The 22,566-nt window shown below is 40.0% G+C and overlaps 1 protein-coding gene across 5 annotated transcripts in view; it reads right to left on the reverse strand.

Annotated features, from left to right (window-relative positions):
* Positions 1 to 3,587: 3,587 nt before the first annotated feature.
* taf12 (TAF12 RNA polymerase II, TATA box binding protein (TBP)-associated factor) overlaps positions 3,588 to 22,566 on the reverse strand; it is a 43,823-nt gene continuing 24,844 nt past the window's right edge. For 4 of the 5 annotated variants that reach the window (XM_043717281.1, XM_043717277.1, XM_043717278.1 and 1 more), the window contains 6 exons: positions 15,104 to 15,355; positions 14,987 to 15,025; positions 12,471 to 12,548; positions 8,256 to 8,370; positions 6,846 to 6,934; positions 3,588 to 4,003 (listed from right to left, as the gene is read on the reverse strand). In XM_043717281.1, coding sequence (XP_043573216.1) covers positions 3,968 to 4,003; positions 6,846 to 6,934; positions 8,256 to 8,370; positions 12,471 to 12,548; positions 14,987 to 15,025; positions 15,104 to 15,271 — 525 coding nt within the window. In that variant the 5' untranslated portion in view covers positions 15,272 to 15,355 and the 3' untranslated portion in view covers positions 3,588 to 3,967. The remainder of the gene's footprint in view (positions 4,004 to 6,845; positions 6,935 to 8,255; positions 8,371 to 12,470; positions 12,549 to 14,986; positions 15,026 to 15,103; positions 15,356 to 22,566) is intronic. The other variant, XM_043717280.1, reaches the window with a different exon arrangement.

The raw sequence follows: 22,566 nt of genomic DNA on the forward strand, positions 1-22,566 counted from the left end.
TTCCAATGATTTGATTATTTTTTTCCACTCTGGCCTGGGGGCAGGGACACTGCCATTGTGCACAAAAGGGTCTATTTTACTTTTTCTTTTCTCCCCAAATCACTAGTGGTCAGTTTTTAAAATAGAAAGATACTGTTAGGAATAGATTTTTGTATATTTTTCCTTTTACCACCAAGAAAATGTTAATGTGGCTAATTCAACATGAACAAGCAAAGCCTATTGAGGGGAACGATTTCATATAAAATGTGAGGGGGAGGGATAGGAAGAGGAAGGGACTAAATCAAAATGGAGTTGAATGGAAAATAATGCACTCCATTCTCTGCTTCACACTAAAAGCATTGCGAGCAGTGGTGGGCACCACCTGCTCCCTTTCCAATGACACCTGGGCTTGGACGTAACTGTGCAAGAGGGGCAAACAGTTGGCAGAGATTACCCCCCTCTGTGACCCGTTGCCTGGTCCTGCTTATAGTCAGCCTGAACAGATCCAGGAGAGATCCACGAGGAGATCCTCAAATCTGCCCACATCCCTCTGCACCAGGTGCCCAAAGCTCAGGAGCATGGGGCTAAAGTGCAACCAAAGCATCATAAAAGGTTTATCAAGTAACTAAAAAATGGAGTGCAAACATCTAAGACCGATAAACACATGGCCCAAGGTTTACACACATCACAAAACAAACAGTTGGGCTACAAGTCCCTGAACCGCCTCAATCTATTTTGAGGAAGGAAGGGCTCACAGATCCCTTGAGGAACATCCTGAACCTCCACTGGTCATTCCAGGCCAAACTGGATGTGCTGAAAGCTGCCTAGGTGGACCAGACCACTTCAAAATTGTCCAGAGCCAGCTAGACTCTACTGCGACAACCTAGACTTTTTACCAGAAAGTCCCAGAGGTCCCTGATGAGGGAATGAAGAGGCACGTTTAATTTCTCACCTGTTCTAAAGTTAACTTCTGACTTTATAATGAGCTTCTCCATCAGCTCTGTCAGCGGGCATGGCTCTCATCACAGACAGGAGGCAGGTCCTTTTGTTTTTATTGATTCAAGGGACACAAATCTCACTGAGTTGACCCAAATTTATTGACCAACATGAGGGTTGAGAGATTTCTACTGAAGAATTGAATTTAGAGAAAGATATCAAAACCGTGGTCACAGCAAACAGTAACTTGAGAACTGGGTATGGCAGGGATTGTTCCTTTAATGCTACTTATTCTGTAGAGTCAAGGGAGTGTGTTTCATAAGACAAATTTCAGTTGTGCTGGTTCGTTGCATCAAACTTTAAAAAGTCACATTCAGTTGCCAGTTAATATTTGATCTGGTTTGATTTTAGTTTTCATCTTAAAATGAATTTCAATGTTAGGAATAATTTCTCTTAACTTCCAATGAAGATAAGTTATCATTGAACACAGAACATTACAGCGCAAATACAGGCCCTTCAGCCCTCTGTTGGACCAACCTATGGAATTAATCTGAAGTCTATCTATCCTACACTATTCCATTTTCATCCATATGTTTATCCAATGGCCATTTAAATGCCCTGAAGTTGGCAAGTCTATTACAGGTACTGCTGCTGGCAGTGTATTCCAAGCCCCTACTACTGAGTAAAGAAACTACCTCTGACATCTGTCCCATGTCTATTACTCCTCAATTTAAAATTATGTCGCCTTCTCCTAGCCATCACCATCTGAGGAAGAAAGCTCTCACACTCCATCCTATCTAACCCTCTGATTATCTTGTATGTCCCAATTAAGTCAACTCTCAACCTTCTCACTAACAAAAACAGCCTCAAGTCCCTTCAGCCTTTCCTCATAAGGCCTTCCCTCCATAATCAGTCTCTGTGGGAATTGTAACATTTAATAAATGGAAATGTATGACAGCTTGAGGCGGTGCAAAGAACTGGTGCAAAATTTAGAATATAAAATTGTAGTTATCTCATCTTGAAGAGAAGTTAATGAAGCATCTCAGTCTTTTTACAGCAGCAATGTGTTAGGTTAATTTAGTACTAGAAAATCCATCAAACTTTGCCATTGTAAAATAATGATTGGCCCATAATAGTAAAACTAATTAAATATTTCCCAAGACTTAAAGTTGCTCATAAAACTAAGTTGCACTGAGTCTAGATTTTGAGTTCACAGCTCAAGTCATGACCATCATTTACACACAATTGTTACTTTGGTTAATAAATGAAACTATTGACATTTTGTCACCCTGAAGTCAGCTTGTGATAGGGACTGATTTAAAACTAGGCGAAAGTGAGGACTGCAGATGCTGGAGATTAGAGTTGAGAGTGTGGTGCTGGAAAAGCACAGCAGGTCAGGCAGATTCCAAGGAGCAGGAAATTTGATGTTTCGGACAAAAGCCCTTCATCAAGAATGATTCCTCAGATGCTGCCTGATCTGCTTTGCTTTTCCAGCACCACACTCTCGACAATGATTTTAAACTGGCAGTACAAAGGCAAACGTTTAATGATGGTGGAGATCTGTTAAGACAGAGTCATTTAACCTACATAATTAACCATAAGTAAATGAGCTCTACGTCAGAGCTGGAATGGAGTGTATTATACAATGCTGTACAGGGACGGTGCATTTAGTCATGAGACATTTTTACATCTATATATAAAATGGCAGAAATGCACTAAAAGACCATAAAACAGAGGAGAGGTAGGTTATTCAGCCCAGAGTCAATCATGCCATTCAATGAGTTCACGGCTGATCTTATAATCTTCCACTCCACTGTCCTGCCTTTTCCCCATAACCTCAGTTCCCTTTCTGATTAGAAATCAGTATCTCAGCTTTGAACATTATTAATACCCAATCTTGACAGCCCTCTGCAGTAAAGAATTTCACAGATTCAATACCACAAGGAAAGAAATTTCTCGATCTCTATTTAAAATTTACAATGACCTATTTTGAGATTATATCCTCTGGTCCTAGACTCTCCCATTAGGGAAAATAATCTCTCCACAGCTATCCTGTCAAGTTCTCTAATCATTGTGTTTCAATAAGTTTGTCCCTCGTTCTTCTAAACTCCAATGAGTACACAATATTCCAACAGTGGCCTAACTAATGTCCTGTATAGTCGCAACATGACCTCCCAACTTCTGTACTCAATACTCTGACCAACAAACGAAAGCATACCAAACTCCTTCACTATCCTACCTACCTGCGACTCCACTTTCAAGGAGCTAAGAACCTGCACTCCAAGGTCACTTTGTTCAGCAACGCTCCCTAGGACCGTACGGTGGGACTCGCTTGGGTTGGGATATCTGGTCGGCATGGACGGGTTGGACCGAATGGTCTGTTTCCATGCTGTACATCTCTATGACTCTACTAGCCCAACCTACTTAACCTATCCTCATAGGGCAGTCCCTCCCGATAAAATATTATCTAGTGAACCTTCTCTGGTCTTTCTCCATGCCGACCAAAATTGTTCAAAGCATTTCAATTGTGGTCTATGTAGTGCCTTGTATAGTTTTAATAAACCCTCCTTACTTTTGCACTACATTTCCTTTTAAATATAGTAGATAAATCTAATTGTATTTTTCAGCAGAGATGGCTCAAAAGGTGTAGGTTGCAATTAAATACATTCACATTCAAGTTGAGTAATATTTTATTGGCAAAAATGGTCAACATTACCTCTATACAAAGATATGAAAACCAACTACTTAACACTCCACCAAAGAAAGTCTCAATTTAACACGCTACCATTAATCAACAAAGAAACATCACTGTTTCATACACACACCATCCACTTTGTACAAGTCCTTGTATATTGTTTTCAAGAATGATCATCAAGTACCAAACATTTTTGGTACAATATGTTGGTACCAATACAAAGCTATCTCAGTTCATTTTCACAAAAAACCAAATACAGTCATCCATTGCAGGTTCCTCAACAGAAATGGAGGATAAGCCTGAGAATGTTTTGTAACGTTCATAACTTTGTTTAGAAATGGTCTGTTCAGCCATGCTTTACTTTTTGGTTGTTTTACGTATCAGTGCCATTCTCTGTAAAACAAAAAAGTCACATGGTCATGCAAGGATTTCATATGCAATTCATTTTTGAAAAGATGAGTCTAGAACAATAAATATGACCTGGGAATGCAATCTATACGGATAAAATGAGAGAAAGCATAGAGATAAAGAATGAATTTGTCAAGCCAGACTATTGAGGTAATAAGCATTAAGGTACTACAGTGAAACGAAAGGCATAATGTTTGTGTCATGCACTTTAGAAACATCACAAAATATTAAGTGTAAAATTCGTACTTTCTCAAAGAACAGAGGATAGGCAAAAGCAGCGGTCCAATAGAATTACAGTTGTGTAAACCAATCATTTAATGAAATGTATTAATGCCCCCATTCACCCCAAAACATTGAGGGGCTGCTCCACCGAAAGAAATACAAGTTGCAGTCCGGCCATGTTTATCTCTCTCTAATAAGCTGGTGTGGGCACGGAGGAAGGAAGGAAGGAGGAGCACAACAATGGCAGTGCCAAGGGGCAATTGTTTTTTTTTTTTTAAAGATATTTTTATTAGAAATTTAACATTTTTACAAGTTTACAAAAATAAACAAAACTCTCAGATATAAACATTGATATACAATTAGCTCAAATATACAATAGCCAAAATTTGACAAAAAAAAACAAAACAACAAAAAAAAACAGAAAAAAGAAAGAAAACAACAAAAAAGAACAAACAGACAAAACTCAACTATCTACTAATCTAACCTACAACTAACCAGGGTGTATATTTAAGTCTCTTACATGCTCGGGATGTGTTAACATCAGATATGATAAAACCCGTATTCGTGCGGGATTCCTCCCCCGAGAGGCCGCGGACCAGCCAGGTCCATAGTCTCAATTAGATAAAAGCCCTTGTTAGGATAGCCAAAATATCTGTATTTATGTAATTCAAAAAGGGCTGCCATATTTTATAAAATAATTCGGTCTTTCGGTGCACCATATTTGTAAGGAAGTCAAGGGGAATACATTCCATAATTAATCTGTGCCAATTTGAAAGTCCAGGGGGGCCCTCAGCCACCCAGTTCACCAAAATATTTTTCCTTGCACAGAAAGAAAGAATAGAAAATAGTCTCTTCCCGTACATGTCCAGGGAGGGAAAGTTCGAAAAGCCCAAGAGGAGAGATACAGGGTCCACTTTAATTTCCGTTCCTAAAATTTCTGTCAGGGTACTTGCTACTATAGTCCAATATCTACGGATCTTATGACAGGTCATAAGCAATGTACAAGAGTGCCCACCTCTATTTTGCATTTAGGACACATTGGAGATGCTCCTGCCTTAAATTTTGCCAATCGAACCGGTGCTATATGGGCCCTATGAAGTATCTTCAGCTGGATAGCCTGGGTTCTGTTACAAATAGTAATTCTTCTAGCATTTTCCCAGATATCATTCCACGTTTCTGTGGAGATTTCTAGTCCCAGATCCTGATCCCATGTTTTAAGCAGATAATCCATATCTCCCGATACTTCATCATGTACCAAATGATAAATATTACTGACGGAAGATACCCCCACTGGTCGTAGGACACTACATTCTCTATCGGATTTATAAAGACTATCTAATAACGTAGTCTTCTTCTGTATATAATCTCGAATTTGGAAGTATCAAAAGAGGTCTCCATTGGGTAATCCGAATTTCTGACGCGGCTGTTCGAAAGACATCAGGACCCCGTCTTTAAATAGATCCCCTAGACATGAGATACCCCTGGATTTCCAGAGTTTAAAAGTGGCATCTGTTAACCCCGGTTGGAATCCCCATGCTCCCACTATCGGTGCATAGGGGGATGTTTTATGTGAATTACCCTCCTTTTGCCGCATTATATTCCAAGCCTTGATTGTATTTAGTATTATAGGGTTTTTACAGTGATCTGTAGTGATTTTCCTCTTGTCTGAGAATAAAAGGTTAATAAGTGGGTATTTTACTTGAGAAGCCTCGATGTCCAACCAGATTGATTGTGGATCAGACAAGACCCAATCAGCTATATAACTTAATAGGGAACTTAATTGATATTTCCTAAAATCTGGGAAGTCCAATCCACCCTCAAGGGGCAATTGTTAATTTCTTCGTTGGAGATGGTCATTGCCTGGCAGTTCCATGGTATGAATGTCACTTGCCAATTATCAGCCTAAGCCTGGATGTTGTCCAGCTCCTGCTGCAAATCGACCAAAGACAGCATCAGTAACAGAGTGGTGACAAATGGTGGACATGTTTGTTGATGACTATCCAATTTTAAGATCAGAAATAAGGATGGAGGGGAGATTATTGATGAAACTGATGAAAATGTTTGGGCTTCGGACATTATTCTGAGGCACTCCTCAAAGACTTGGATAATTGACTTCCAGCAACCCTCTTCCTTTCTGCTAGGCATGACTCCAACCTAGTGAGAATCCAGCTCTAGATAGTGCACAAGTCTTTAATATTAACTCCTGTTAGTCATTTGATTGACATCACAATTGATGACTTGGTGTGGAAGGATTACAGAACCTAGATTGATTATGGGATTCAAAACGCCATCTTCCCATATTCTCTCCATTCCCCTCGATGCCTTTCACTATCTTAAAAAAAGAAAATCAAATCTTTCTTGACTGTACTCAGTGCCCTGGGCTCCACAGTGTTGTGGTAGACAAGTTCATAGTTTGATCGCTGCCAAGTAGAGAAATGTTTCCTCAAAAAATCCGATTTCTCAAAACTAGAAAGCAATGTGGTCTGCCTACCTGATTAAGAAATGGTCCAAGTGTCACTATGTTATCGGCTAATAATAATTACTGCAGAAAAGTAAAATTTTCACACTGTATTAAAATACATTTTGAAGAAGCCAAACTTCTAACCTGTTTGTGAGCTTCTGTTGTGCAGGCCTTCTTATACGGCCTAATTTCATCTGAACCAAATCCTGGTATCCACATGTTCCACTGGCGTTCTGTGCAAAACAAAAGTAGATATATTTCCTTACCAATTTTTTAGTGTCTCTGAGAATAAGATTCGCTTACAACTCTGGTGGAAGCAGTGCACTGGAAATCAAACCTGACTACACCACAAGCCAGACCAGAGGTGTCAATGTCTTATTTCATCAACAGAATTAGTTTGCTTCTCTTTATAATTGTTAACTAGAAGAGGAGAAACTTCAGACTCAGAATCTCTACAGTGTAGAAGCAGGTCATTTGGCCCATCGGTTCCACACTGACCCTCTGAAGACCATCCCAAACAGCCTTTGGTTTCTTGTTGATGAGACCACATTGCTGTAGGTCATAGAATTATAGAAAAACTTCAGATCAGGTTTCAAATTCAGATGAGAAACAGAGCATTCTGCTTTCAGCTCAAAGCTCTTGACTCCTACAGAGACAGCATTACATCTTCATAATCTTCTCTGGAGACAATGTTAATATAGTTAAGTGAGGTCATGCATTTTCATAGAATCCCTAGTGCGGAAACAAGCCCTTCAGTCCAACAAGTCCACACTGTCCCTTCAAAGAGTAATCCACTCAGACACATTCCCCTACTATCCTACATTTACCCTTCACTAATGCACCTAACCTACACAAACCTATTAATCTAGAGATCCAGGTTAAGTTTAGGGGAACTGGGTTTGAATCCTCGGATGGCAGATGGCGGAATCTGAAGTCAATAAAAATCTGGAATTACAAGTCTAATGATGACCATGAATCCACTGCTGGTTGTTGGAGACGCCCATCTGGTTCACCATCTTCCTTTAGGGAAAGAAACTGCCAAAGTACCATCAGAGATAAAACTCTTCACTAATTTGAGGAAGCCTTAACTCATGGTTTTTCCATAAACTGGTAAACATTATCAGATATTATTACAACTTGATAAATTCACAGATGCAATGCCTTCCTGCTGCAAAACACAACAGCTTCTAATCAGACTCTCGCTGAATGGTTACTAGCTTTAAATAAGCACTTATACATAATTACTGGTGTCCTGGCCAATACTTATTCCCCAATCACTACAAAATAAAAACAGATTATTTGGGTCTTAATGGTGTTTTTGGGATTACGTGGTGTGTAAATTGGCTACTGTTTCCTACATTATAACAGTGACTACATTTAAATGTATTTAATCGGCTCTAAAATGTTTTGGCATATTGACAGGTCACAAAAGGCACTATAAAAATGGAAGAGTTTTGTATTTACTTGCAATTCATAATTATCTCTGTTTGAAGTTTATTTTCAGGGTGGTGTTTTATAAAATATCAAGATTAGAAATGTTTATTCAAAACATACCAAGATGCAACTGAACATCCTTTACTTCCAGTGTGTTTGACTTGCGGTGACGTGCTAGTTGACATGCAGCACTCACTACACTTTCAATAAAATCATCAGCAATCTGCAAAAGCATCTGCAGGTGGGAGAACAAAAATCACTTTTGATTAGAGCATTCTATATAATAGAAACTGGAATGTACGGTCCTTAGCTAAAGATGCCATGCAATTACAGATATTTCATAAATATTATGATATCACACTCTGAAATATTGCTCGTGTCCAAATCAAACACGGTACACAATGAAACCATTATCACGTATGAATCACATATGATTGCGACTTTAGATATACATTAAAAACAAAGTGCTGGAGATACTCAGGACGTCTGGCAGAATCTGTGGACAGAGAAACAAAGTTTCAAGTGCAATATGACCTCTTCGGAACTGTCAAATATTTGAAGGATATACAAACATGCAGCATCTATAGGATGTGGGCATTTCAAGGAGAGGGAAGGGCGAAGTTTTGAAGAGATTGCAATAAAAATTTAAAATTCAAACTAATATTTTAAAATGTGGGTGTTGGTAGATCAGCAAACACACAGACAATGTATTAGACAGACCTGGTGCAGATTAGAATCCAGGAAAAAGTTTCAAGATTTTGCAGGGTGTAAGTTCCAAGGCTGCTAGGAGAGCATTAAAATAGTTGGATTAGTGACAAAATATAGCGGATGCTGGAAATCTGAAACAGAGAAAATTCTGGATAAACTCAGGTCTAGCAGCATTGATGGACAGAGAAAAACAATTAATGTTTATAGTCCAACGTCCAACAGCACTCAAAATGTTTTTTTTTCTCTGCCTCTCCACAGATGTTGCCAAATCTGCTGAATTTCTCCATGCAGTTTCTCTTTTTATTGAGATGATTGGGTGTGAAGGTATTAAAAATATGGACAACACTTTCAGGATCAGGGAAATTTAAGGAAGGGCAGAGAGAGGCAACAACGTCGAGGTGTAATTTGATGGCCTCCGATAGCATTAGCAGATTAATTTCACATAAAAGTCATTTCACTTTTATTTTGTCTAAAAACAAGAGGACAATCCACTAATTCTTAGCACAACTAAACTTAGAATCTGTAACATAAGGTTTACAGATCAAGTCTTATCTAATCAGAGTCTTACAAGTACTGAATTCTGAAGTATTAAAGGACTCGAAACATTAACTGTTTCTCTATCTATAGAAGCCAGCAGACCTGCTGAATCTCTCCAACACTCTTGGGGTTTGTTTCGGACTTCCAGCATCCACTGTATTTTCCTTTTATTTAAATCCAGGCCCATTTCAACAAACTCAATTCCAAATGACTGACAAACCATAGACATGCAGCTCATAGCCTGCCTAAACAGCTCTCAATTCACCCCCACTCCATTTTGTGAAACACACTCCAATTATATATTGTATTGCAATTTAGAGTTCAAATTTCACAGTTCTTTGTCAAACATAATGCATAATGGCTTCAGTAGGAATGCATAATAGATTCTAGACCCATGCCCATTCTCACCTTATTCTAATCTATTTTAAATGACTAACTTCAGACAAAACAAGCTGGCTTTACTTTGTCATCATGATGTGGAGGCACTGGTGTTGGACTGGGGTGGACAAAGTTAAAAATCATACAACACCAGGTTATAGTCCAACAGGTTTATTTGAAAGTACTTTCAAATTTTTAAAAAACTTTGTAGGTACAGCTCTCCCTAGAAATTCTACCCCTTTAAACAGTATTAAACCTATATTCCAGGCAGGACTACAGTATATTGAATTTTGTTTGCTGTTAAACTTAAAGGAAAAAGTACTTCTCCGTGCTCATTCCATAGATTAAAAAAAAGGTTTGTGTAAATCAATAGGTCTCCTCAAGCACCTCGAGACATTTCATTATGTTAAAGTTGCTGCATATATGCAAGTTATTATTGGATAAATTTCTGATTGGACAAGTTTTATGTGGGGCAGGAGAATTGGGACTTTTAAGAAACAACTCGCTTTCTAGAAGCTGGAGAATACCCCAGGGACCTTAAGACTTCTCCACTATTCAGTACAATAAATGACCTTCCACCTCAATTGCAGCCCTTCCCGCTTCACTATCCTTATAGAGGGAGACATTTCCTTGCCAGTTTACTGTCAATGATGCTTTCCAAGCAGGTTTCTGGAAACAAGAGATGGATAAAGCGATGTCACTATGCATCTCCTTAGCCAATCAGACCAAAGTATTGTGAAATAAAGAGAGCAAGGACTGAGCAGGAAATGTAAATCAAAGCGGGTGAATTCAATACAAAAACAAAGTGCTGGAGAAACTAGCAGGTCTGGCAGAATCGCTGAGAGAGAAACAGTGTTAATGTTTTAAGTCCAGTGACCCTTATGGCCTCTACATTGCAAAGGGCAATGGGAACCTGCTGTCCGACACTTCCACAATGATCAATAATCTCATTTCATCTGGCGATCCCCCCACCGCTGCCTTTAAGCTCATAGATACCCCCAACCCTGCACAGTCTGCTTCTACCAAAAATCCACAAACAGCATTACCCGGGCATTGCCCATTGTTTCTGCCTGCTCCCACTCCACAGAACTCATCTTCTGCTTCCTCAACTCGATTTTTTTCTCCCTTTGCCCAGTCCCTTCCCATTACATTTGCAATTCATCCTACACTTTATACCAGTTTCAGAATTTTGCGTTTGTGGGCTCCAGCCGCCTCCTCTTTACCATGGATATGCAATCTCTTACACACCCATCCTCCATCAGGATGGTCTCAGGACCCTCTGCGTTTTCCTGGAAAAATAGGCCTGAACCATGCCCACCCCTCACCACCCTCCCCCACCTGGCCTCGTTTGTCCTCACTTTGAATAACTTCTCTTTTAACTGTTCTGACTTTGAAATCAAAGGGGTGGCTTTGGATACCCATATGGGCCCCAGTTATGCCTGTCTCTTGAGATACATGGAACATTTCTTGTTTCAGTCCTATTCTGGCCTCCAACCACAATTCTTCCTCTGGTACACTCTGAATAAAGACTCAAAACATTAATTCTGTTTCATTAAAGGTTTTCAATTTAATACAAAAGGTGAAGTCAAGGCAATTTTATGAATATTGGCAATGTTCTGATATCTTACTTGAGTGATTCTACACAGAGTCACTAACCTGTTTGACCACACCAGACTCTACAGCAAAGCTTGATCATTTTTCTCATCCGTTGGAAATACACTTATTTCCAGCAGGGGTTTTTGGATAGTCCAGAAATGGAAGCTAATGTACTTTCTGGCTGCTAAGAACACAGACTTGGACCTGGTGGCTCAGCAGCAAAAAGTGAGCTACTGAATGAAACTTTATATATTTTCTATCACCACACCCATACCATCCTCTACCTCTCCCACCCCCCCACCCCCCCCCATTCAATGTATCACATGATGAAAGAATTGCTGGTTTGAAAGAGTGAAGACTCCGTGTAAAAGGACTGAAGATAAATGGCAACTCTTACAATTATAGACTGAGAAATCTAGATGAAAACTAAGACCAGCAGTGTAAGCATGAAATCAAGACTGAAGGAGTGAGTGTTTCTAAAAAAATCATTCATGATTGTGGGTGTCACTGCTAAAGTCAAAATTTATTGCTCAAGTTTAATTTCCTTTGGCAATATGATTGTGTGTCACTTGCCTAAGTTATTGAGTGACTTCACAGCCCTTTCAAAGGCTAGTTTAGAGTTAAACACATCAGTGTGGGTCTGAAGTCACAAGTATGCCAGACAGGGTAAGAGCATGATTTTATAAGCGTCATAAAAGTCTATCTGCTTCAAACACCGTTACTGATATTACCTTTTCATGCCAGATTTATACAACTGAATTATAATTTTCCAGATGCAGCAGCGTAATTTGAACATGTCCCTGGCAATTTGTCCAATGCCTCTGGATTATTACTCTCAATATAATCACCATATTGTCACACCTGATTAAGCAAACAAAAATTCGCGATTTGCTAACACCCACATTACGACTTTAAAACTCGCAATTGAAAGAATAAGGGAGGAGAGCATACAATGGGCAACCTGAGAAGACGGTGTGACAGAAAATCATTAACATCCTAAAGAACAGACAAGTAACAATACTCTAACATCTAAAAGAGATTTTCAACAGAAAGTACTTTTCTGATGCAAATAGTACTGAAGCGTGACCTGGACATTTCTTTGCATAATAAACTTACTTCTTCGACATCTTCATCAAGTTGTTCATTTGGATCAATTTCTCGCACCAGGTCCTGTAGCTTCTTCTTGCTTAACACCTTAACAAAACAATTAAAGATGCAGATATTTTGCAATTTGAAACTCATGGATTTGGAGCTTCAAACAAAAATTGAAATTACAGATATTCCTTTAAAACAAATGAATGAATTTGAAGTAAGATTTGTTCCATGGTGTGATTCATTTTAGATTAACTCCCATTCAATTACCAAGTAACTACAAACATCATGTAGACATTGACATGTAGATTAGATTAGATTCCCTACAGTGTGGAAACAGGCCCTTCGGCCCAACCAGTCCACACCGACTCTCCGAAGAGTAACCCACCCTGACCCATTTCACTCTAACCAATGCACCTATCACCATGGGCAATTTAGCTTGGCCAATTCACCTGACCTGCACAGCTTTGGACTGTGGGAGGAAATCCACGCAGACACTGGGAGAATGTGCAAACTCCACACAGACAGTCACCCGACGCCAGAATCGAATCTGGGACCCTGGTGCTGAGAGGCAGCAGTGCTAACCACTGAGCCACCGTGCCGCCCAGCAACTTATCTGTCAATGGGCTGGTTCAATCAAACGTTTGCAAGTTAAAGGTTGTACCAAGAGTGAAATGCTGCATTTGTTTTTGGTAAAATATCAATCCAAGCTCCAACACAGCAGTTGAAATAAAACTCTTTGCCCAATTTATTGTGTGAGAAATGCAATGATTAATAAAATGTATGTTAAAAACAGAACAGATCCTATATGATCTTCCCATTTCAGTTTTTCATGGGTATCTAGGATTTGTTCATCTTTAATTGTCTCAAGAAGGTTGCAGTAGATTGCCTTCTTGAACCAGTATAATCCATCTGCTCAGTGATGATATGGAGGAAATTATAGATTTGGGTAATGAAGGAATTACTATTGTTCCAAGTGAAGATGGCTTGTGCTTTGGAGGGGAAACTGCAAGTAGTGTCATTTTTACACTTGTCCTACTGAGCGGTGGAGACTTTGGATTTGGAAAGCAATTTAGGGAAGTGGCCATCTGGTGAGCTGTAGAAGAGCATTTTCTAAATGGTACACTCTGATCACGGTATGTCTGTGGTTGAGTAAATGCATGCTTAACATTGTGGAAGGGTGTACAGCCAAGGGGATGGCTAGTCTTGGATGACCATGAGCTTAGGTTGTCGTTGGAGCTGCACTCATCCAGGCAAGTAGGAAGTATCCCTCTTGACTTGTATCTGCGACATGGAGATCAGGCTTTGGCCTGTTGGGGTATTGTTCAGATCTTGAAATACATGGATACAGACTGCTTTAGTATCATTCAGGAATCATGAATGTTGCTTAACATTGTGCAGTGTTCAAATTGATTTTTGACCTTATGATGGAGCCAATTGCTGAAGCAGCTGAAAATGGTTGGGTCCTGTAAACTGCTCTGAGGCACTCTTACAGCAATGTCCTAACATTAAGACTAATGGACATTTATCACACCATCTTCCTTTGTGTTTGATATGACTCCAATGAGAACAGTTTCTTCTGATTTTTTACCACTTTTTTTTAAAAAAAGGATTGTTTAATGCCTCTGTGCAGATGCTGTCTTCATGACAATGGCAGTCACTCTCTCACCTGATCTCTAGAATTCAGCTCTTTTGTCCAAATTTGCACCAAATCTGTAATGAGGGCTAGTGCCAAGTGGCCCAGGTAGAAGGCATTTCAGTCACTCATGGGTATTTAGGGCTGAGGAACTGCTACTAATAACACTTTTGAGGATAGTTTCTGAAATGTGATGAAAATTATCAGCACGGACCGGATGGGGTGGTAACTGGTTGGATTGAATTTGTCCTGATTCTCACAACTTTTCGCATTGGTGAGTGAATTTTTATGTTTTATTCATTCATGGGATGAGGGCATTGTTGGCTAGACCAGCGTTTATGGCCCATCCCTAATTGCCCGGAGGGCATTGCTGTGGGTCTTGAGTCACATAGAGGCCAGACCAAGTAAGGATGGCAGACTTCCTTCCCAAAAGGACATTAGTGAACTAGATGGGCTTTTCTGACAGTCAACAATGGACTCTTAATTCCAGATTCCTATTTATGAATTCAAATTCCCCCATCTGCCGTGTTGGGATTTGAATCCACCTCCCCAAAACATTACTGGGTTTCTGGACTAACAGTCCAATGATAATACCACTAGGCCATTGCTTCCCTTGTATTAGTGTTGCAGATGGACTATAACAGTTCCAAGAGCTATTTCAAGGAGGACAAGTTTTAAGCACTATAGCTGAAAATCCACTGAGATCAGCCATTTCTTGACATGAGTGAGCTTCACAAAGTTTGTATCACAAGATGCGTGAGTCACCTAATCTTGCATGCAACAGGGAGTTAAGTTCCAACAGGGACTCGAAACTTGTCACTCTCTAACTTCCATAAAAACACAGGCTTCTTATCAACTGCTGTATAGCAAAATTAGCAGCAACCATTAAGATAGCTGTACTCACCATTGCTTCATCTTTATACCAGGAGGTTAGGGATAAATTCTACAAAGAAAAATTTCTGTAAAGAGTGGAAGAGTTTATATTGAAAAGAATGACATTCAAATCACAGAGCTACAATACCTGATTGCCTTCTGGACTCATACGTCCCCCTGAGCCTGGTGTTCCAGGTATCTTTACCACAGCAGTGCTATTAGCCATTGTATTTGGAGGTGGTGTGCTGGATGGATCAGGTTTTACTGAGGGAAAAGTTGTCAAATTTATTAGCGCTGCAGGTCCAAACTGGTTCATAATCTGTTGGGCTTTGGCCTTCAAATCATTAAGTTTCTCCAAATCCTGTTTCTGTTTGGGGTTGTGGGGGCCAGGACCAATCAGCTGTTAAAAATATAAAAGGAAAGCAATTTTTTACAAGCTGTGTGTTGTTAACAGTCTATATCTATGCTTTAATTTACTATGCATTGTCAGATTCTGAAAACTTTAAATTACACTATTCTTCCTCTCCAAGTCTGGAAAATGTAAACCAATATTACAATATTTGTATAATATTCAGAAGCCTTGTTCCAAGTTGTTTCCAGAGTGAAACTTACAGTATGATAAACCCTATTTAGAAGTCATTCCTCTGTACTGTAGCTGTCATTTCAGTTGAAGACTTTGGTATACAAGACACTGTCCTAAGGTCAAAGCATGCAAAAAGTATTGTATTACACGTAACTAAGAGCAAAGATAAAGAAAGCTATACTGTAAAGTATTTACAAAACGGTGGGAAATAATGCCAGAGCCATTTACGGATTAAGTTACACCATTTTTCTTCAGATATTCATAAAGCACATTTATGATCTTATACTATGACTCAGACAGTTCTCTATAATTTGGGAAAGCCAAAAAGAAAACCCACCACCCACCTGAACTCGGAAACCAAATAAGCAGCATCACTGCATCTGTGCAATTGATACAATTGGAACAGGCTGGAGACTGATCTAACTGCTTCATTGTGATTGCAAATAATTAAATAATATATCTTTTGAGAAGTTATCAATTTAACATAAAACATGACTGCAAACTATGTTCACTGGAGAAACTGCACTGATGCACGAGGATCTCAAGATGAGAAACTTAACAATTGTCATATGTTACATTGTAATATTAGCGATTCTTATTAGGTTTTAAAATTTCAAATAAAAGAAAAATCTTGTGAATGTTGGAAATCTGAGACGAACAAGCACAAACAGCAAATACCTAAACATCCCTTCATTCCCTCAGAATTAGAGTCATAGAGTCACAGAAATGTTTAGCATGGAAACAGACCCTTCAGTCCAACTCGTCCATGCCAACCAGATATCCTAACCTAATCTAGTTCCATTTACCAGCACTCGGCCCATATCCCTCCAAACCCTTCCTATTCATATACCCATCCAGATGCCTTTTAAATGTTGCGATTGTACCAGCCTCCAGCACTTCCTTTGGCAGCTCATTCCACACATGTACCACCCTCTGCATGAAAACGTTGTCCCTTAGGTCTCTTTTATATCTTTCCCCTCTCAACCTAAACCTATGCCCTCTAGTTTTGGACTCCCCCCACCCCAGGGAAAAGACTTTGTCGATTTATTCTATTTATGATTTTGTAAACCTCTAAAAAGTCTCCCCTCAGCCTCTGACGCTCGAGGGAAAACAGCCCCAGCCTATTCAGCCTCTCCCTATAGTTCAAAACCTCCAATTCTGGCAACGTCCTTGTAAATCTTTTCTGAACCCTTTCAAGTTTCACAACATCTTTCCGATAGGAAGGAGACCACAACTGCACAAAATGTTCCAACAGTGGCCTAACCAATGTCCTATACAGCCACAACATGACCTCCCACCTCCTGTACTCAATACTCTGACCAATAAAGGAAAGCATACCAAATGCCTTCGTCATTATCCTATCTACCTGCGACTCCACTTTCAAGGAGCTATGAATCTGCACTCCAAGATCTCTGTGTTCAGCAACACTCCTGAGGACCTTACCATTATAAGTATAAGTCCTGTTAAGATTAGCTTTCCCAAAATGCAGCATCTCATTTATCTAAATTAAACTCTATCTGCCACATCTCAGCCCATCAAGATCCTGCTGTAATCTGAGATAACCTTCTTTACTGTCCACTACACCTCCAATTCTGGCGTCATCTGCAAACTTACTAACTATATCACTTATGCTCACATCCAAATCATGTATATAAATGATGAAAAATAGTGGACCCAGCACCAATCCTTGTGGCACTCCACTGGTCACAGGCCTCCACTCAAAAACAACCTTCCATCACCACTTTCAGTCTTCTACTTTTGAGCCAGTTCTGTATCCAAATGGCTAGTTCTCCCTGTATTCCATGAGACCTAACCTTGCAAACCAGTCTCCCTCGGGGAACCTTGTCGAATGCCTTGCTGAAATCCATATAGATCACCAAAAGAGAAAATGCTGAAAAATCTCGGCAGGTCTGGCAGCATCTGTCAGGAGAGAAAAGAGCTGACATTTTGAGTCTAACTGATCCTTTGTCAAAGGTTTCAGATTCCAGCATCCGCAGTAATTTGCTTTTATCATATAGATCACGCCCACTGTTCTGCGCTCATCAATCCTCTTTGTTACTCCTTCAAGAAAGTCAATCAAGTTTGTGAGACATGATTTCTCATGCACAAAGCCATGTTGACTATCCCTAATCAGTCTTTGCCTTTCCAAGAGTTGGGATAAATCGGTGTTTCTCTGGTTGGAAATCAGTGGGGAGTGGGGTGCCGCAGGGGTCATTTTAGTTCAAGTAAAGTGATTCACCAACTTCTCAAGCCAACTCACCAATCGATAATTACATGCACCTCAGCTCTTATTTCTTAGCACTCAAGAATGTTTTTGCTCAGGACCCAAAGAGTTTGATGAATTTATTTGCAGTGTATCAAAAGTTATCCATTTTAAGCTAAGCTACAATTAAAAGCACAAAAAGTAGCCTCAGCAACCCTGGTCTTAGGATGGGGCAGAACGGCAATTGAGGAAAAATCCAAAAAACATCTCCGAGACTCTAACTTTCTATCTTGGAAGTAGACTGAGTGAGTAAATTTGGTTGGGCAAGGACAGAACTAGGCTCAATTAGGACACTCCTCATGCCCAAAAAAAGTCTGCCAACATTCTTTAGCAAAGTTCACAGTGGAATGGTGCCACTTAGGTGAGAATATGGAGCACACTGATGCACACTGCTCTGCACTAGAGAGAAAGGATAACTCTCGGTGAAGAAAATAATTGCCCTGGAAACCCTACTGTTTACTGTGCAAAATATGAGTCGAGAGTGCCAAATCTGAGGCAGCATAAGGAAATGCACTAAGTGTCAAGGGAAATACCACTGCAAAGCATTCAGTTCAATAAAGGTTCCTCTGTATTTGCATGTAAAAGCACATTAAAAAAATTAGTTAAACGTTACCCCAGTAAACAGTTGACATACCAACTGTTCAGCAAATCAGTATTCAGCCATCAAATGTGCAATGTGTCTGGAAGATACTTGCAGAATTATTTGGTATAATCAAATTTGCATGGCTTACATTAGTGAAGTAAAAATGTATCAGTTTTGCATATGATCATCTGATCTCAAGCTCCATTTTATTTCCCTTGCTTCATCCCACTGACAGATACCTCAAGAATCCTGACACGATCCAAGACAAAGCAGACTACTTGATTGACATTGCATCTGCAAACATCCACACCTTAAATATTACATAAACCATAGTACTAATTAAAATGCCCCAAACAAATCAAGTCACATATTGCGAAACATTATGAATCACTGCCATGTTACAAAGAAGAATTTATAATTTCCACCCTCAATTGATTTTTAAAAAAATATTCTAGTTTCTGGCTGGCCGGAATTGAGAAAGTGATGGTGAACTGCCTTCTTTCATGCTGCAGTGCATGTGCTGTGGGTTGACCCACAATGCTGTTAGGAAGGGAATTCTAGACTTTTGACCCAGTGACAGTGAAGAAATGGCAATATATTTCCAAGTCTGGATGGTGAGGAGATCTTTCAGGTGATGGTGCTCCCATGCATCTGCTGCCTTGTCTGTCTAGATGGAAGGGGTCGTGAGTTTGGAAGCTGCTGTCTAAGAATCTTTGCTAAATTTCTGAAGCACATCTGATAGATAATGCTACTACGGAGCATCAGCGGTGGAGGGAGTGGATGTTTGTGGATATGATGTCATTCAAGCAGGTCACTTTGTCCTGGAAGGTCTCAAGCCTCTTGACTGCTGTTAGAGCTGCAAGTGGGGTGCATTCCATCACACTCCTGACTTGTGCCTTGCACATGGTGGACTAGCTTTAGGGAATCAGGTGGCGAGTTACTCACTGCAGAATTCCTAGCCTCTGATCTGCTCTTGTCACCACTATGTTTACGTTGTAAGTCCAGTTGAGTTTCTGGTCAATGGTAACCCCAAGTGTGCTGATAGTGGGGGATTCAGTGATGGCAACAGCATTGAATATCAAGGGGAGGTTGGTTAGATTGTCTCATTCGTGATGGTCATTGTTTCAGATCTTGTTACATTTGAACATGGACTGCTTCAGTCTCTGAGGAGTTGTGAATGGTGCTGAACAATATGCAATCATTGGTGAACATTCCTTTTCTGACCTTATGACAGAGGGGAGCTTATGGGTGAAGCAGCTGAAGATGGCTGGGCCAAGGACATTACCTTGAAAAACTCCTGCAGAACATCCAGGGATTGAGATGACTGACCTCCAATAACAGCAATTATCTCCCTACGTACCAGGTATGATTCCAACCAGAGGAGAGTTTGCCCCTACATACCCATTGATACCAGGTTTGCTAACTATTGCAAGGCTGTGGTTTAGTTAGTCTTGAATGCCATAACTATCTTTTTTTAAAAAAAATAATATATTTTTATTAAGAAAAAATAGATTTTTAAATATTACAACAAATACAAAACAATGCAATTCAAAACAGTACAAAAATAGTACAAAACTAAACCCAAATAATAAAAAGATTCCCCAACCCACCCTCCTATACGAATGTATAAACATATATAGAGAAGTATAAAATTAAAAAAAAACCTAAACTAGCTATTTAACTAACTAAATAAATACGTAACAACAAACAAACAAATAGTAATAACAGCCCAGCCAAACAAAACACTCATACATTCACAGTTCCTCCTCCCTGGATACTGGACTCATGAAACATAATCGTTACGGCTATATAAAATCCCTTGGTAGTGTGGCAGATAAATCTGTGTCCAGGTATTTCAAAAAGGGTTGCCATGTCTTGTAAAAATTCTTAGTTTTGTGGTGTACCATATTTGTGAGAAAATCCAGGGGAATATGCTCGATAACAATCTTCCACCAACCTGACAGGCCTGGGGGGGTTTTCTGATATCCAACCTAGCAAGATATTCTTCCTTGTACACAATGTAAGAATATCGAAAAGTTTTGCCTTATGCAAGTCTGCAGGAAATATAATGGGTAGGCCCAAAAGGAGCGAAATAGGGTCCTTCTCCACACCTACACCTAAAATCCTCTCCATTGCACCCACCACAGCGCTCCAATATGTTTGAAGCCTGTCACAAGACCAAAGACAATGGGTGAGAGTATCCGTACAGACCTTGCACTTGGGGCATGCTGGAGATACCCCTGGTTTAAATTTTGACAAACAGTCTGGGGCTAAGTGGACCCTCTGGAGAATCTTCAACTGTAAAGTATGGGTCCTATTGCAAATTGATATCTTCCTTGCATTCTCCCAAATATCCTCGCATGCTTCTGAAGAAACTTCAACACCCAGCTCTCTTTCCCACATTTTGCAGAGTCGATCAGACTCATCTGAGGTGGCACCCCCCAATTGGTGATATAGAGTACTGACAGAGTGTACTCTTAGCCCTTAGTACCCCTCTTTCTATGTCAGATTTGTAGGGATCAGTCAAAAGTGTGGTCCTTTTTTGAATAAAATCCCTAACTTGAAAAAAAACGAAAGAGGTCTCTATTTGGTAACTTGTACTTCCGTACTAACTGATCGAAGGCCACCATTACATCTCCCTCAAATAAATCACCCATGCAAGATATATCCCTAGCTGCCCAATGTTTAAATCCTGAATCTATTATACCTGGTTGAAAACTCGGCATTCCCACTAAAGGTGTAAACAAAGATGTTTTGCCAATATTACCCCCTCTGCCGAATTACCCTCCATGCTTTAACAGTATTGATGACTATTGGGTTATGGCAATATTCCCCGTCATCATCTTGTCCAAAAACAGCAAACTGGTAAGGGGGTACCTTGCCTGGGAGACTTCGATATCTAGCCATATTGAAAGAGGGTCCCCAGAAACCCAATCACTTACGTAGGTCAAAAGCGAGCTTAACTGGTAATTTTTAATGTCCGGAAGGTCTACTCCCCCCAATCTGTGAGGCAACTGCAGTTTGGCTAATTTAATGAGGGGCCGTTTATGGTGCCAGATGAAGGAGTTGAACCAACTGTTCAGTCTCCTGAGTGTTTGTTTATTGAAAATCAGAAGGAACATCCATATAGGGTATAGCAAACGAGGAAGAATATTCATCTTAATAAGCGCTATCCGACCCAACCATGAGATTGGAAGTGCCTCCCATCTTTGGAGATCTTGTTTAATTTTTTTCAAGTAATTGAGTAAAATTGGCTTTGAACAACCAATCCAGAACTGGAGTAATGAATATGTCCAAATACACAAAACCCCCCTGTGATCACCTAAATGGGAATCTATAGTCACTCTCAAGAGCCAACTCTTTCGTAAGACTACCCATAGGCATAGCCTCTGATTTAGCAAAATTAATCTTATACCCTGAAAAAGCGCCAAACGCGTGAATGCATTGTATCAGGCAAGGCACTGAGACTGCTGGATTTGTCAAGAAAATTAGAACATCATCTGCATACAGTGAGATCTTATGTAATTTTGACCCCACTTCTGGAGCGGATATATTGAGATCCCCACAAATGGCTTCTGCCAACGATTCAATCACCAACGTAAAAAGTAATGGTGAAAGGGGACAGCCCTGCCGGCTGCCCCTAGAAATATTAAAATTGCTTGATCGTACCCCGTTGGTAATGACCACAGTGAGAGGTACACTGTAGAGAACCTTTACCCATCTTGTGAAAACTTCGCCCAGACCAAACTGGTCTAGAGTATAGAAAAGGTACGGCCACTCAACTCGGTCAAATGCCTTCTCTGCATCTAAAGAAATCACCAATCCCTGTATTGACTGCTGTTGGCATGCTTGAATTACGTTAAGCAGCCTCCTCGCGTTATTGGAGGATCTGCGACCCTTTATGAAGCCCGTCTGATCCTCTTTAATAATAGAGGGTAACAAAGTCTCCACCCTTATGCAAGAGCCTTAGAGAGGATCTTAAAGTCCACATTTAAGAGCGAGATGGGCCTGTATGAAGCACAGTCTTCCAGATCCTTCCCTTTTTTAAGGATAAGTGAAATATTAGCCTCTCTCAGAGATGGTGGGAGACAAACATGACTGTAAGAATCATTAAACATATTCAGCATCGGGCCTGACAGTATACTTATAAATTCCTTATAGAATTCACTGGGAAGTCCATCA

Source organism: Chiloscyllium plagiosum, chromosome 27, assembly GCF_004010195.1.
Source record: "Chiloscyllium plagiosum isolate BGI_BamShark_2017 chromosome 27, ASM401019v2, whole genome shotgun sequence".
NCBI lineage: Eukaryota > Metazoa > Chordata > Chondrichthyes > Orectolobiformes > Hemiscylliidae > Chiloscyllium > Chiloscyllium plagiosum.